The sequence below is a fragment of the Stenella coeruleoalba genome (genome assembly GCF_951394435.1).
Source record: "Stenella coeruleoalba genome assembly, chromosome: 9".
In the NCBI taxonomy this organism is placed as follows: Eukaryota; Metazoa; Chordata; class Mammalia; order Artiodactyla; family Delphinidae; genus Stenella; species Stenella coeruleoalba.
In genome coordinates this window covers 8,804,716-8,820,628 of record NC_137155.1, presented here as the reverse complement: position 1 = coordinate 8,820,628, position 15,913 = coordinate 8,804,716, and the positions used below count along the sequence as shown (strand labels likewise).

Sequence of the window (15,913 nt, the reverse complement as noted above, 5' to 3'; positions counted from 1 at the left end):
AGCTGGATCTTGGCGTGTGAAGTTGGGGGCAGAGCCAGGTGGAGACAGAAGGCACAGTCATCCAGGGCAGCAGACATGGAGGAGGGCCCGCCCCCAAGGCTAAGTGCGAAGGAAATGGTGGTTTCCAAGAATAAGAAAAGTCAGCGTCCTAAGTGAACAGCGAGGGCACGGAGACGCCTGGAGAGAGGAGCAGAGGTCTCTTGTGGCTGGAGAGACTGCACACAGCTCTCCCCTCCAGGCTCAGTGCAGGGAGAGCAGACCCGGCCGCCTCTGAATCCACTCCTGCCAGGATTCTGCCGACCTCTGTGGGCATCCCTAGCCCTCATCATCCTGCTCCCCGTGATGTGTGTTCCTCTTGTGCCCACTGTGACACCAGGCGCTCCCAGCCTGGCAGCCCCTCCTTTGTGCCTGGCGGGAGGCTTAACCTCCTGCAACCAGCCTCTAAATGGTGAGGTCCTGAAGGCACGTGGCCGAGCCCTCTGCACGGCTCACCCCCAGGCAGCCCTGTTTCTCCTCTGAGCTCCGGCCAGCCCCTCTCCAGCTAAGCCTGCACCTCCACCAAGCCTGGCCAGAATCCTGGGGGCTTCTGGCCAAGTCCTGCCAATGTTATCCCTAAATATGTCACTTCCACTCCTCACTCTCTCCTACCTCCCGGTCCCTGTGACCTTGTGCCTCAGGGTCCGTCCTCCTAACCGCTTCTCAAAATGCAGATGTAATGGCTCTCTTGCTCACCAGCTTTGGCAGGCTGAGTGATCTGCCAGCCAGAGAGGGTGGGACAGGCATGACCACCACCCATCCATCCATTCATTCAGCAGGTATGCACTGGGCACATACTTTTGACTTGGCACTGTTCAAGGAGCATGCTTCCCACAGGAGACAGACAACCGTTCTTTCATTTCAGCCACAGGGCTGTGTAGGAGAGCAGGGCCGAGATTTGAAGCCAGGGAAGTTGGAGAAGCCAGGCTCCAGCATGTGCTACAGAGGGACTTCATGCGAATCAGGTCATTGATGAGGTAAGCAGGTCATGTTATTGAAGGCTCAGGTCTGCCATCACTAATGTGCACTTCAGCCGGAATATCTGTCAGGGTCCAGCTGGAAAAGGAAAGCTTGTTTATGGTGGGACTTTTCCAGTGTATACCTGCTGAGTGAATGGATGGATGGGCAGTGGTCATGTGTGTCCCACCCCTGTCTGGATGTGGTGAAGGAGGTGATTGTAGGGGAGGAGTAGAGGGGGACGGCCGAGGCAGGTGGTGAGCGTGGCGGTCTCTCTGCTGGTCCCCAGGGAAGTGGGGGGCACCTCTGCAATGCGTACATTTCTCAAGCCTGAGAAGGGAGGTTTGGGGAGATGGCCCCGCTCTCTGCCCTCAGGAGACACTGTGAGGACAAGAGTGCCATCGTGGACTGCCACCAGCCTGCCTGCCCCTATGACTTGGGCAGCGCTGCTCCCCAGAACTTTCTCCAGCGGTGGAAGTATGTCCAGTATGCAGCCACAGGAGGCTCTTGAGTACGAGCGTGACTAGTGCAACTGAGGACCTGAAACTGTAATTTGTTTCACTGCGGGTAATTAAACCTAAATAGTCACACATTTCCTTTGCGAGGGATCTGAGAGCCACATCTCCGAGGCCGCATTGCCAGCTGGCTTCCTGTTAGATCCTGCAGTAGGAGGCGTCAGAGGGGGACTGGAGGGGGTGGGGCAGGAGATGGCCTCCTATCTTGTCCTGGCAGGGTCACTCCTGCAGTGGCCAGCGTCCATCTCCTTCCAGCACCCTGGAGCGGGCCTTGTGGCTCGGTGCTCAGCAGCACCCCTCGGCCAGCCACACTTGTTCTGTGGATGTCAGGCACGCTGATGGCATCAGAATTTACACCTGTTTGAATTTTGTCTCCCTCATTACTAGCGAGGTGACCGCATTTTACGTTACCCCCGTTTCATCGTCTCCTGTGCCCTGCTTGTTCATACTCTGTGGCCCGCGCACTTTCCTGTCAGGCTGTTACTGATTTGTAGACATTCCTCTTACCTGTTGGATATGAATTCCGTGTGTTGCAAATACTTCCTTTCGTTAGGTTGTTTTTATTACCACTCTATGGTATTCTTCTGTCCTGTGAAAGATGTAAAATTGTATGTGGTCAGAATTGTGCGCTCCTTTATGCCTTCTTGCTATAACCCGGACTAATCTAGCCCAGAGTTAGAAACACATCCTTCTGTAGTTTTAGTAATACTCTGATGGATTTTTTAACGTTAAGTTCTTTTGGTTCATTGGAAATTGTATATGTGCAAGTGTATCAGGTCAGGAATTAATATAATTAATTTCCCTCAAAGCTGACAGAGTGCTCCAAGCCCACTCTGTCCTCCTTGATTTTAAATGCTGCCTGTTTAAGGCCCTGTCCTTTCGTTCAATTTGTTCAGTTCCTTGAATTCTGCTATCGCTTGGCAGTGTGTGTGGTGCGGCATGGCGTGGAGGGAGGGTCAGAGCACACGGCCCGGCTCACGTGGGTACCACTGCAGCTCTGCATGGACCCTGCGCTCCATCTTCAAGGTAAAATCCTGAAGCTCAGAGTTTCAGCGATGTGCTCACTTCACGGACCCTCAGCCTGAGGTTTCCAGCCGAGAGGGCCGGCTCCAAAGCCTGTGTTTTCTAGAAACTCGAGTGACAGGACCGGGGTCTGGGTGGTTCAGAAATGGTGCTCCAGGAGCACCTCAGCGTCAGAGCGCCCAAACCTCTGTCTGGGCTCGTTTTCTCTTCACTCTACACTTTACCTGGGAATCTCGTGCTTTCCTTTGGCTTCAGATACCATCTGGATGCCAAAGACCTATAGGCCTGTTTCTCCACCCAACCTGCCCCCCGGGCTCCAGGCCCAGGCATGGACCTGCCTGGGGACATTCCCCTGCAGGGCTCAAGCAGACCCCTTCCCGCCAGCCCACATCTTTCTTCTCCCCACTCAGGGACCGCCACCAGCACCCCCTGGGGGTTTGAGCTGCCATCCTGGGCAGCCATCTTTGTTTTTTTAAATTGTGTTTCGTTGTTGTGGTTGTTTTTGGTTTTTGTTTGTTTGGTTGGTTTTTTTTGGCCTCACCGCACGGCATGTGGCATCTTAGTTCCCTGACCAGGGATCGAACCCGTGCCCCCTGCAGTGGAAGCGTGGAGCCCTAACCACTGGACTGCCGGGGCACTCCCTGGGCAGCCGTCCTTGACTCGTCACTCGCTCTCACTCTGTCCATCCTTTCTGGAGTCCTGTCAGCATCTGCCGGCTGTGCCCTCCCTGTGGCTAGAGGGGCCTGCTGAAAGCACCACCTAATCAGCTCTGCAGAGCAGGCCTACTGCCCGCAAAATAAAACGGACATTCCCTGAGCGCCCCCTGGGGGCTTCACTGCTTTTGGCCTGGCCCACACTCCTCTGGGGTTGGACCTCCTCTTCCTCCCCTGCGCCCTCTCTCACCTCTCCCACCTCAAGTGAACCCCACTTCCCCGGGCCTCCCCAGAAACCACTCACGTTGGTTTCATGCGGTTCCTGGTGTCGAGGTCTGTTTCAGGGAGCCCAAGGCAAGACGTGAGCTGTACAGTAAGTCCCCTACATACGAACCTTCAAGCTGTGAACTTTCAAAGATGTGAACGTGTGTTCCATCCACCTCAGGCATGAGCGACATTGCAGCTTGCCCTCCGTGTCCTATTGCTGGCGATCCTTCAGCTCTACCATCTCCCACCTCCTCTCCCTCCTCCAGTCAGTAACTCTTCTCGCCTGTTCACTTGATGCCAGCCCCTGGATGCCAGCTGTTGTACCGCACTGCTGTACTTTTCAAGGTACTGCACTGTAAGATTAAAAATGTTTATTTTTTGTGTTTGTTTGTTTTTATGTATTATTTGTGTGACAAGTATTATAAACCTATTACAGCACAGTACTACATAGCCGATTGTGTTAGCTGGGTACCTAGGCTAACTCTGTTACACGTGTGAACAAATTGGACTTACGAATGCGCTCTGGGAACGGAACTCGCTCATACGTAGGGGACTTACCGTATTTGTTTTAGGGTGGGTGAGCTTTCCGGAGCTGCCATGACACTGACCACAAACGCAGCAACTTAAATCCACACGCTTATCCTCTTATAGTTCTGTAGGTCAGAAGTCCAGTTTGGGTCCCTTGGGCTACAGTCAGGGTGTCTCAGGGCCCCCTTCTTCCTGGAGACTCCAGGGGAGGATCCATTTCCTTGCTTGTTTGTGTCACTGGCAGAATTCACTTCCTTGCGGTTGTAGGACTGAGGTCCCCCCTCCTCACTGGCTCTCAGCTTCTGAGGTCACCCACGTTTCTTGTTTTTAAAAATTTATTTTTGGCTGCGTTGGGTCTTCATTGCTGGGTGAGGGCTTTCTCTAGTTGAGGCGAGCGGGGGCTTCTCTTCTTTGTGTTGCACGGGCTTCTCATTGCTGTGGAGCACGGGCTCTAGGTGCGTGGGCTTCAGTAGTTGTAGCACGCAGGCTCAGTAGTTGGGGCATGCGGGTTCTAGGGCGCGCAGGCTTCAGTAGTGGTGGCGCATGGGCTTAGTTGCTCCACGGAATGTGGGATCTTCCTGGAGCAGGGATCGAACTCACGTCCCCTGCATTGGCAGGCAGATTCATAGAGGCAGGAAGTAGAATGGTGGTTGCCAGGGGCTGCGGGAGAGGACAAGGGGAATTACTGTTTAATGGGGGCAGAGTTTGGGACGATGAAAAGTTCAGGATATGGATGGTGGTGTTGGTAGCACGACATGTGAGTTCGCTTAATGCCCCTGAACTGTACACTTGAAAGTGGTTAGGATGGTAAATTTTATGCGATGTGTGTTTCACAACGACAATGACAAAAACAACAACAGCAACACAGAGAGTTGAGTTCTGGGCCCTGGGAAACAGCTGAGGGTCAGGTCCCTCTCCCGGCCGGCCGAGGGGGATCTCCCTGCTGCCCCTACTTTGTATACAGACCCTCTGCCTCATCACTTGCGGGGGTCACGTCTGGCGCTTCACTGAGGATGGAGAGACAATGTTTCACCGGCAGGGGGCGCCAAGTACCCGTGCACCTGCCCCGCTCCGCCGCCCTGTCCAGCCAAGTCTCCCACCGTCTGGGTTTTGAGGGGAGTCTCCCAGAAGGAGTCTCGGCTCCTCTCATGCTGGCTCCTGGGCGAGATGCGTGGAGCCGATACGCCCCGTGTTTCTCTGATCCCATTTGCTCACAAACCCTCCACTTAGAGAAGAAGCTCCTTTACTGTCGAGAGAATTTGCTCCTAAAACCATTACAAGAAAAATTATTGAATAAATATCATGAGACTACTGTGTCAGTCAGGGCTGGATCAGGAGAGAGAAGCCACACAGTAATTGGCACGGGAGAGTTTGCTATAGAGGACCGTGAACGGAGACTGGGTGGCCTACGAAGGAACGCAGGACCGCAGCTGTAGGGATGCCTGGTCAGCAGACCCCAGCGGCAGGGGGCCGCACCCTCAGGAGGAGTGAGTCAGGGGCCAGGCGCTGCCTGGGCGCATCATACGTGGGCGTGGGAACCGAGCGTCCCCGTGTCACACGTGAGAAGACGCAGGTGCAGGGGCGGCTGCTTCCTCTCTGGGGTCTCAGACCCTGGGGCCCGGCAGTACAGACGGGGAGCAGCCCCTGTGGGATCCAGCAGTGAGCCCTGTCCCCTCCCCTGGGGGCAGGGGATCTCCCCACCCCATGACACCGTCTGAGCTGGTCTCTGGGTGGCACTGGCTGCCAGGCCACTCGCAGGGGAGAAAGACCACTTGGGCTCACCCTTCAGGGCTCAGCTTACTCCACGGGGCCTGAGCCTACCATGAACCACAGGGGAGGGCCTCGTGCTCGTCCAGTGCCTGTGTTTCCCAGAGGACCTGGCATGGGTCCCTGGACCCTGCAGGGGCCCCTCCTCAATCAACACAGCTGCTATTTTCCCATCTGGTGGCCCGTGGCCAGGCAGGGGTGAGGAGAGGACCCTCAGGGAGCTGCCTGCAGGCCTGCTAGAGAAGGTGGGGTCTGATGGCCTTGCCTTCCCAATGCGGAAGCCACCTGCTCAGAGTGGCTGTGCCGCAAGGAGGAGCCAGACGAGCCTGACAGGCATGATGGCCACTCTGGGCCTGTCATGGCCATCTGGGTCCTCCCTATCTCCACCTCCATCTCCACTGTACCGTCTCCACCCCCACCATCTCTATCTCTACCTCCACCACCATCTGCACCATCTCCAGCTCCACCATCACCATCTCCACCTCCACCATCTCTATCTCTACCTCCACCACCATCTGCACCATCTCCAGCTCCACCATGTCTACCTCCACCATCTCCACCATGTCCACCTCCACCACCATCTCCACCTCCACCATCTCTATCTCTGCCTCCACCACCATCTGCACCATCTCCAGCTCCACCATGTCTACCTCCACCATCTCCACCATGTCCACATCCACCACCATCTACACCTCCACCATCTCCACCTCCACCACCATCTGCACCATCTCCAGCTCCACCATCTCCATCGCCACCTCCACCATCATCTCCACCTCCACCATCTCCACCTCCACCATCTCTATCTCTACCTCCACCACAATCTGCACCATCTCCAGCTCCACCATGTCTACCTCCACCATCTCCACCATCTCCACCATGTCCACCTCCACCACCATCTACACCTCCACCATCTCCACCTCCACCATCTCTATCTCTGCCTCCACCACCATCTGCACCATCTCCAGCTCCACCATCTCCATCGCCACCTCCACCACCATCTCCACCTCCACCATCTCTATCTCTACCTCCACCACAACCTGCACCATCTCCAGCTCCACCATGTCTACCTCCACCATCTCCACCATGTCCACCTCCACCACCATCTCCACCTCCACCATCTCCACCTCCACCATCTCTATCTCTACCTCCACCACCATCTGCACCATCTCCAGCTCTGCCATCTCCATCGCCACCATCTCCATCACCATCTCCACCATGTCCACCTCCACCATCCTCACCTCCAGCACCTCCACCTCCACCATCTCCACCTCCATCCCCCAGTGCCTATGAATCTCAGCACAGAGAAGCTTCTTTGACCTCAATCCTCACCTCTGACCTGAGAATGAGGCAGGGCAGTTATCCCCTTCAGCTTCAGATGGAAAACTCGAAGCTCCCTGAGGGTTTTCGAGCTTGGGGCGGGTTCCTATAAAAGCTGATTGGACCTGTTCTCAAGGGTGTGTGAGCTGAACCGAGGGCAGTTGGGGCTTCAGGGGAACAGGAGGAAGGCTGGCTGGGAGACCCTCAGGTGGGTTTCTGGATCCATCCATGTGGGGAGGAGATGGTTCTAGCCTGTGAGCTCAGGGAATCCCCTGGGCCTGGCCTGTTCTCTCTGCCCTGAGGCCCGAGGGCTGCAGCTGGCCTCCCAGACGTCATCAGCTTGGCCCAGAGGAGCTGGCTGTTTTGTGAGTAGGGGCTTCCATCCCTGGAGGGATCCAGGCTACAGCCTCTCCCCCTCTTAAGGGCAGATTGCTTGTGGATGAAACAGCATCATCCTAGGGCAGCACCCACTGTCATGAGCACTGACCCTAACCCACCTGTCCAGGGTGTCCCCTTACCCAGCCTCCACCGTCCCACCTTCCCCTCTCAAGCTCATCTTTCCACAGGGACAGCCCCTCCTGTCTTCCTGGGAACATCACACCCTCACACCCCTGCACCCAGACCTAGTGGCGTATACAGCAAACACGTGTCCTTCCTCACCATCCTGGGGGAGGCTGGCCCCGACTCAGCCAGGACCTCAGTGCAGCTGGAGGAATGTCGAGGTGACCTCTCATCCCAGGGCCGCCCACATGGCTTCTCCTTGTCCGTGAAAAAGCAGCTGTGCACAGCAACAAGCCAGAGCTGCCCATCTCTTAAGTTCTGGCCCTGGAGTTCCCAGAACGTCCCTTCTTCTGTGATCCACAGACCATAGCAACCACTAATGCCAGCCTGGATCTGGTGGGGGGAGGGGCAGCCAAGAGTCTCTGATGACCTTTGAAGCGTCTCTGATGACCTTTGAAGAGTCTCTGATGACCTCTCTGGAGAGAAGAGGAGCAGCCGGCTCTCAGCAGGGGAGACAGCTCTGCACAGGGGGGTCCAGTGTGCCCAGCGGGTGCCAGGACAGGATGAATGTGGGAGCAGCAGCGTGGGGCCCCAGAACGATGGCCCCTCTGGGACTCTCCCAACCCCCTTCTCACTACCTGCCTGAAACCACCTGCGCCAGCAGACCACGTGCCCTGTGCACGGGGAACGGAAGCCAGGGCCCTGCCTCTCAGGCACTCCCTCTAACGGGGATGCGTGGGCAGCCTGTAGGCCTCGGGAGTTTGCCCTGGGGCACGGAGGAGCTCCATGGAAGTAGGGTGCAGGGACCCGAGTCTACGGGATGGGGGAGGGGAGGGCATCGCAGACAGGGGAGCAGCTTCATCCAGCGCCCTGCCTCCCAGGGTGCTCATTCCCTAGTACCGGTCAGTGTGGAGCCACAGCCCCAGGCTGGGGCAGGCTCCAGGGTGCTGTCTGATCTGCCCCCCGCATCCGGCCCATCTCCCCCATTCCAGCCTGCTAGCTGTGTGCAATCGCCTGCGAGGTCTGGCCTAGCCTCTCTCGTGGAGTGGTGCAGGCCTCTGTGAGTCTGTGGCCTCCTGGGACACTGGTGGACACCTGGGCCGTGCTCTTGGCTTGTCTCCCTTGGTGCAGGGCATCTGAGAGAGGGCAGCTGGCAGGAAACACTGGCCGAGACTTCAGCCCCCGCTGAACGCGTGGAAGGCCTGGGTCACAGGTGCTGAGTCGCCCCTGCATCTGTGCTTGCCACCACCTAGGGCAGAGGCAGGCAGGACGGCTGGTCAATTTTAACTAGCTTGAATTCTCCCTTGAAATAATTCTGTTTGTAATCAGAAAAAGCACAGAAAGCTTCAATCCCTTATTAAGTGGACTTCCTCACGCAAGAAAGGTCAGTTCAGCTCTTGCAAGGTAGTTGTTTTGCGATGCCTGTACTAGAATCCCTCTCCCCAACCCTCCCTCGCAGGACCTGGACTTCGGGGTGGGGGTGTTACCCATCTTCCACCACTCAGAGAGACGGAGCCCTTGTCCAGGTGGGGAGCCCACTTGCTCCATCCCTCTGACTTGGGAAGGGCCCAGGCCGAGAGCAACCAATCCCTGAGGGGGCCCCCATCTTCCTGACCCAGCTCCCTGAGCCCTCAGACCAGCACGTGCTGGGGGGTGTGTGGACTGGGGGCACCGTAGGGCAGAGGGGTCACCACCAGTGACAATGTGACCAGCTGTCCATGGGGCCAGAGTCTATGCTAGGGGCTGAGGGTGACAGAGGTGACCAAGCCAGGTGAAGTGATCCATGGTTGGAGAATCCCAAGTCCCTCCCTCCCTCCCCTCGGAGCCCATGACACTCCTCTAGGTCAGGTCCTTAGGGGTACCCAGTCACTCTCCTGGCCCTCGTCTTGTCCCCTGAGGCCTCCAGAGGGCACAGGGCAGGACCAGGGCCTGAGGACGCGGTTCTAGCCATGGGCAGTGGGGTGTGTGCAGGAGTGCAGCCGGGTGCACGCGTGTATGGCCCCACCCGCTCTAGTCCAGAGGGGTGCAAAGGCTCCTGGCACAGGCGAGGCCCCAGGAAAGTATCCTGGGGGCCTGAGGCCAGTAAGAGTTCGGGGGTCAGCTGCGCTCCACCCTGAGGGCTCCTCTCCGCACCCTCACACAGAGATATCCCCACTCTCAGCCAGCTCTCTCCCCAGGGGCGCTGCCCTCGCCGGTCTCATGGCACAGAGACGCACAGCAGTCCTTCTCCAGACACCTTGCCCAGCTCTTCTTCGGGCTGGGGGGAGGGTGGGTGCATCCGCAGGATCCTGCCCGCTCCTTGGCAGGCTTCCCTCACCCGCCCCTCATCTTGCCCTGCAGCCCAGTCGGGCGCGGAGCCTTCCAGGCGCTCACCTGCGGTGGGCCGCGCCCCCAGGGCTGCAGGAAGGGGGCTTGCGCTGGGGAGGGGATCCGTCCTGGGGGAAGGACCGTCCAGTGAGGGAAGACATATTTTGGGTTATAGGGCGCGTCCTTAGGGTACTCGTCCTAGGGATGGGAGCATCCTGGGGGAGGAAGCGTCCTGAGGGGTAGCACGTCCTGGGGGAGCACGACCTGAGGGAGGGCACCTGGGTGGGAGGGAGGCGCATCCTAAGGGGCGCAGAGCACACCCTGGGGGAAGGCACCTCCTGGGGGCGGGCTTTTTGCGGCCCCTTCCCCGCCTGGGCTCCGCCCCCGGGCGCCCCTAGCGCCCCCAGCCGGGACTCAGGTGCACCGCGCGCCTCAGCTGGATGGTGCGCCACACAGCTGGACCGCGCGCCACAGCTGGTCAGCCATGGAGACAAGAGCGCGGCGGCGCCCGCACGTTTTCCCGCTACTGCTGCTGCTGCTGCTGCTCTGCGGTAAGGGGACGCTCGGTCCGGCACCGGGGGCCCAACCGCCTCTGGGGCTGTGGGATCCGCGCGGCCTTTGCCTTCCTGCATCCGCACCTGGCTGCACCTCCTCCCCTGCACCGACCTGGGCGAGCCTGGCGCGCCCCGCTCCGGAGGGGCGAGGGGTGACCGGGTGCGGTCCCCAGGCTCTCTCCAAGCCGATGGCGACGGACCGGACTAGGAAGGAAGGCGCAGGGTCTCCTGCGGGCTCTGCATCGCCAGCCGCAGACTCGGCCTGGGCCTGCCCCTCCCAGCTGCGATGTCCCCGGCCTCGCTGCCCTGGAGCTGGGGACGCCATGCCAGCGCGACACCCCGAGCGAGCAGCGGCGGCGAGCATGTCCGTCTCCCTCCTCCCTGTGAGATAGTGCGCTCCTCGTCCCGGGGCTCCTGCGTTCACACCAGGCGCAGGGGTGTGGATGAGAGGAATCCAGAACTGGGAGTGCTAGACCTTCCCTGCTGTGCCGGTCCTTCCGAGGACAATGTTTCAGTGTGAGTGTGTGTGCGCGTGTCTGGAGAGACTGGCTGGAGGGGGCAGGGGGCGGCTTTCCGAGGCTTCCCCTCTCAGATCCCTTCTCCAGCAAGAAAACACAACTCCTGGGAGAACACATTGCTCACAAATTGGGAATGGATTGAATGAAAAGGTTGTTTTGAAAAATCGTTCTAAAGAAATCATCCAAGAACAAATAATAGGGTATGCGTGTTTGGGGAGGGCTTCGGTGGGAGAGACTTGCTGAGACTGGGAGTTGCAGAGCAGGGTCTGAGCCTGGCCAGCTCTGGGAGGAGGGAGCCCTGGCCTGGGGTTCAAGGGTCTCAGGCCCTGTCCGTGGGGGCCACTGTCCCCTGGGTCCTTTGGGATGCTCCCTTGCTCTCACTGGTCTCAGTCTCCCTGGCTGTAAGATGCAAAATTGGGCTTATTTGAAATATCATTGTCCGCTTTTTTTTTTTTTTTGCGGTATGCGGGCCTCTCACTGTTGTGGCCTCTCCCGTTGCGGAGCACAGGCTCCGGACGCGCAGGCTCAGCGGCCACGGCTCACGGGCACAGCCGCTCTGCAGCATGTGGGATCTTCCCGGACCGGGGCACGAACCCGTGTCCCCTGCATCGGCAGGCAGACTCTCAACCACTGCGCCACCAGGGAAGCCCCATTGTCAGCTTTGATGACGTGAAATTTGGAAAAGGCGGCATAGGCCCATCGACATCTTGAACTCTAGGTTACCCTTCCACTGGAGATGCCTGGGGTGGAGAAAGTGTGACTTCATTTCACATTCTGGGGTCAGAGCCCTAGGATTAGCTGGGTTTTGTGTTGAAGGAAAGGGTGATTGGTGGCTTCCAGAAATCAGGAGTGCACTGATGTGGCATTTCACAACCTTCAAATACAAAGCTCTTGGATGGAGGTTTTGGTCCTTGAGATGGAAGAGGAATCCTTTGCTTCACTATGAGGGAATCCGAGGTTCTCCTCACCAGCCTGTAGCATGGAGTTGAGAAGGCCCAAAGGCAGACCCTGTGCAGAAATCTCCTGTGTTAATAATCTTGGGCTCACGTGGGCATGGTTCTGGAGGCCACCTTGTCTTGTCTTGTTGGTCCCAGTGTCCCCCTCCCATGGAGCCTGGGGTGGGGACCAGGCCAGCCTCTCAGCAGACACAGCCCGGTGCTGGTCTGGTCAGAGTGAGGGCCTCAGGAACTGGCTCCTGACTGCGTCAGGGAGATGCAGGGAGAGGCGAACCGGCTCTTGGTCCCGTGCTGCTTTGTCATAGGTGGGATGGGGGCCATATCAGCCCTGGAGGCTGCTGCATCTCGAAGGAGGGTTTCAGGGCTGCCGGCTGTCTATGCTGTGGATCCTGACACCCTGCTGTCCCTGAGCTGCCTCTGAGCTGTGCCAAGTGGGGGGCCTGGCTTCCCAGGGCGCAGGGCCACGGGGGGGGGCGGTTCCTCTTGACCATAGGGGCCCATCAGGGGCTCTGAAGGGCCCATCAGGGAAGGTGCTTCTTTGAAAATTACAAACCCTAATTCAGAAGCAGTTGCTGCCGTGCAGGGCCCTGGGGTAGTGAGGTCAAGAGAAGTCCACTCAGCTGGGCCTCTGCCTCTGTGTCTGTTCCCACCCGGAGCCAACACTGACCTCAGCTTGGGCTGCTCACTGCTCGGAAGTCAATATTCGAGAGACAGGAGTTGGTGGGGGGAAAGAGATGCTTTATTCAGGAATCCAGGAACCTAGGAAGATGGCAGACTAGCATCCCCCAAACCAACCCCACGTTGCCAATCAGCGGACAGGAGCTTTTAAAGGAAAGCTTCCAGGACGTGCAGGAGACTGCGTGCAGAACAGATGGAGTTGCTTGTGTCATGGCGACAGTCTGATCGTCACGCAGGTAGCCTTTCCCCTCTGGCGGCGGTTTTTATCAAGTATGTACAAAACAGCCCAGGAGTATGCATCAGACACTGTCATCTGTCCTCCCTGAAGAGCAGGGAGGGAATAAAGATTCTGTGACTGCTCTATGGCTGATTTACTCTTTAACTTGTTACCATTCTCTAGGCCCAACTGCTATTTTTGTCACTACATGTCTACATCCTTTCAATCATTACTTCTTGAGCCAGGCTTTTGTGACTCAGGGGAGGCCCCTAGGAGACTAAAGCTTTTTGCTACAAACAAGAAACAGGGGACCCAGAAGGGCTTCTGTACCTGAGAGGGTCCTGCAGAGTCCTGCTTGGTTTCAGTCCCCCCTTTTCTTTGATATTTTCCAATCCTGAGGAGGAAGAGGTGCAGAATATGAAAGGGAAGAAAGTTTTGGATAGAAAGGTTAATCATAAACTTAGCAGAGGAACTTGGCTTTGGTTCCGTTTTTGTTTTAACTTTTCCCAAATCTTTGAGGGAATGGGGTGATGATCACTCTGGTTACTTCCTGGTGAAACGAGGCCTAGTCCTGCCACAATTTGGGGAATTGGACACAGAGTTGGAAATAGTCCCTATTTCCAAGCTTAGCATCAATATTTTGTATTATGAAAACAGTACTTCCCTCTTTGATTGCTTTGTCATAGCACCTAGACAAACATTTGAAAATTAGTAGATATATTACAATGAGGATAATAATCAAAATGCATGTTTGTACTATTCTCCAAATGTAGTTTTTCCCTTAATGGTTAAAGCAGACATACAATGTATGTTTAATAGACCACAAACAGGCTGTTTTAAATTAGCATGAAATTTGAGTTAAATCATGTAAACCAGAAAGACTTCCCTATACCTCAATATGTGAAATTTTCTTCTGTCATTTCCCCCTTTTGATTGCAAATCTTTCAGTAGAAGGCACTGATGATCAAAGTATCTGTCTCTTGATTGTGTTTGCTGCCTGCCCTGGGTCTATCATGTCCCTTGGTGCTACTCCTCCTTTTTGTTTATATGTTTGCCTAGTTATCCATGTTGGGGGAAAACTAATCAGACATAACAAACAGCTACAAAGGTATGTTGACAGGGAAACATTTTATAGGTTATACATCTTATCAATTATATCAAATTGTCACACAAACATTGCACGTGCTCCAAGCAGTAGACTTAAAGCAAGCAGTGATACATGTCACGAGTAGTTATACTCTGTGACAACTTTATTAGAGAAATTTTTTCATATAATGTTTTCCATGTAGTTTAATAGACCAAATAATCTTAATTAGTTTAATATGTCTTTCTGAGATGGCTCAGGGGCCCTTTGGGAAAGTCAAAGTTAGCTAGAGAAAGAAACTTACAGTCTGTTATCAAAGCTGCTCAATATTCCAGGAAAACTTTGTTCTCTTTACAGAGAGAGAAAAACAAACTCTAGTCCTGTATTAGTTTGCTTTTAAATTCAATCTAATCTCAATCAATCCTGACCATGCACAAAACTCTTTTCTTAAGGTTCCTTTTCCATAAACCTTCTACAACTTTCTGTATCTATATAAGTTTGTCCCTTATTTTTTCCCATCTAGAAACAATGAGCTCTAGGACAAAATTATTTTCCCTTTTTCTTTAACAAAAATATCTCCATCCTTCTCTTGCTGACAATGTATTTTCTTTACATTCTGAAGTGATTTCCTTATTATTTTTAATAGTTTAATCGCATATTTATTAGAATTTTTAACCCTTAAAAACCGTAATCGCCAGCAAAAACCAAAAGCCAACTAACTGAACTGTTTGCTATACCAACGTTTTCTGATTGGCAAACTTATAAACATGTTCTCTAACCTCTAAAAACATTTTTTAAAAAATACGTTTTTATAGCATAATTTCTCTTTAAAGTGGTTCAAGATGTGTGTCTAATAAACCCAAACACCTTTAGTTTTTTTTTTCTCTCGTAAGACAAAAGAAGATAGACTTGTCTAGCAATCAGTGTTCCAGTACTTTATCTTAAAAATGACCTAGACCTTCAAGAAATGTTTATCATTTAACTTAATTCAGAAAAACTCGAAAGTTTCAAGTTACTAAGAATCTGGAAAGACTAAAACATAATTACTTCTAAAGAGTTCACCTAAAAGCTTCTATACCACTTATCTTTATTTTTTTTACTTATGACAGTATCATCATACAAAATTCATTTTCTTGTTGACAAGTTTTTCAGTAGATATAATATTAATTTACTGACTTTCAGTAAACCTAGGTACAATAAAATTATCATACTTAACATTGATGACTCTAAAGACATGTCTGTATTAACTATACTTAAACTAACTTTAATGCTGGATATTAATTTAATACTGAATATTCCCCAGATCACATGAACCTGAAATTCATTTTGGTTAGTTTTTTGTTGTATTTAGAAATGTTTGATTTGTAAGCACTTACTTTTCTTTAAGCCAATTAAGTAGCGCTCATTTACAAATTAGTTTTGGTAATACTATCCAGAGATAAAGACATATAATTATAATGTATACATAGACATACATATATCCAGATAGGCAGAGATCTCATAGCTTCATTAAATTAATTAATTAATTAATTAATTTATGGCTGCGTTGGGTCTTTGTTGCTGCATGTGGGCTTCCCTAGTTGCGGCGAGTGGGGGCTCCTCTTCATTGCGGTGCATGGGCTTCTCATTGCGGTGGCTTCTCTTGTTGTGGAGCATGGACTCTAGGTGTGTGGGCTTCAGTAGTTGTGGCAGGTGGGCTCAGTAGTTGTGGCTCGTGGTCTCTAGAGTGCAGGCTCAGTAGTTGTGGTGCACGGGCTTCTTTGCTCCGTGGCATCTGGGATCTTCCTGGACCAGGGATCGAACGCGTGTCCCCTGAATTGGCAGGCAGATTCTTAACCGCTGCCCCACCGGGAAGTCCCATACCTTCATTTTAAAACTTATTCATGAATCAGGTATTTATTTCAATACAAAACTTATTAGTTTATAAATCTTATCCCATTTTTCCTCTCTATTGTGAAACAGCTCTAATGCATAATAGTAGTGTAGTTTAGGGACCCATTAAAGGGCAAAATTTTCCCCCTGAATCTAGGGAGTA

At 53.9% G+C, this 15,913-nt stretch overlaps 1 protein-coding gene across 3 annotated transcripts in view; it reads left to right on the top strand.

The window, feature by feature from the left end:
- RAMP3 (receptor activity modifying protein 3) overlaps positions 1-15,913 on the top strand; it is a 53,852-nt gene that overhangs the window by 25,985 nt on the left and 11,954 nt on the right. The window contains exon 1 of one of the 3 annotated variants that reach the window (XM_079931505.1): positions 10,312-10,422. The exons of the other annotated variants lie outside the window; for them this stretch is intronic. Within the exon in view, the coding sequence (XP_079787631.1) occupies positions 10,356-10,422 (67 nt within the window). The 5' untranslated portion in view covers positions 10,312-10,355. Of the gene's footprint in view, positions 1-10,311; positions 10,423-15,913 lie in introns of those variants that run through there. 3 annotated transcript variants of the gene reach the window in all.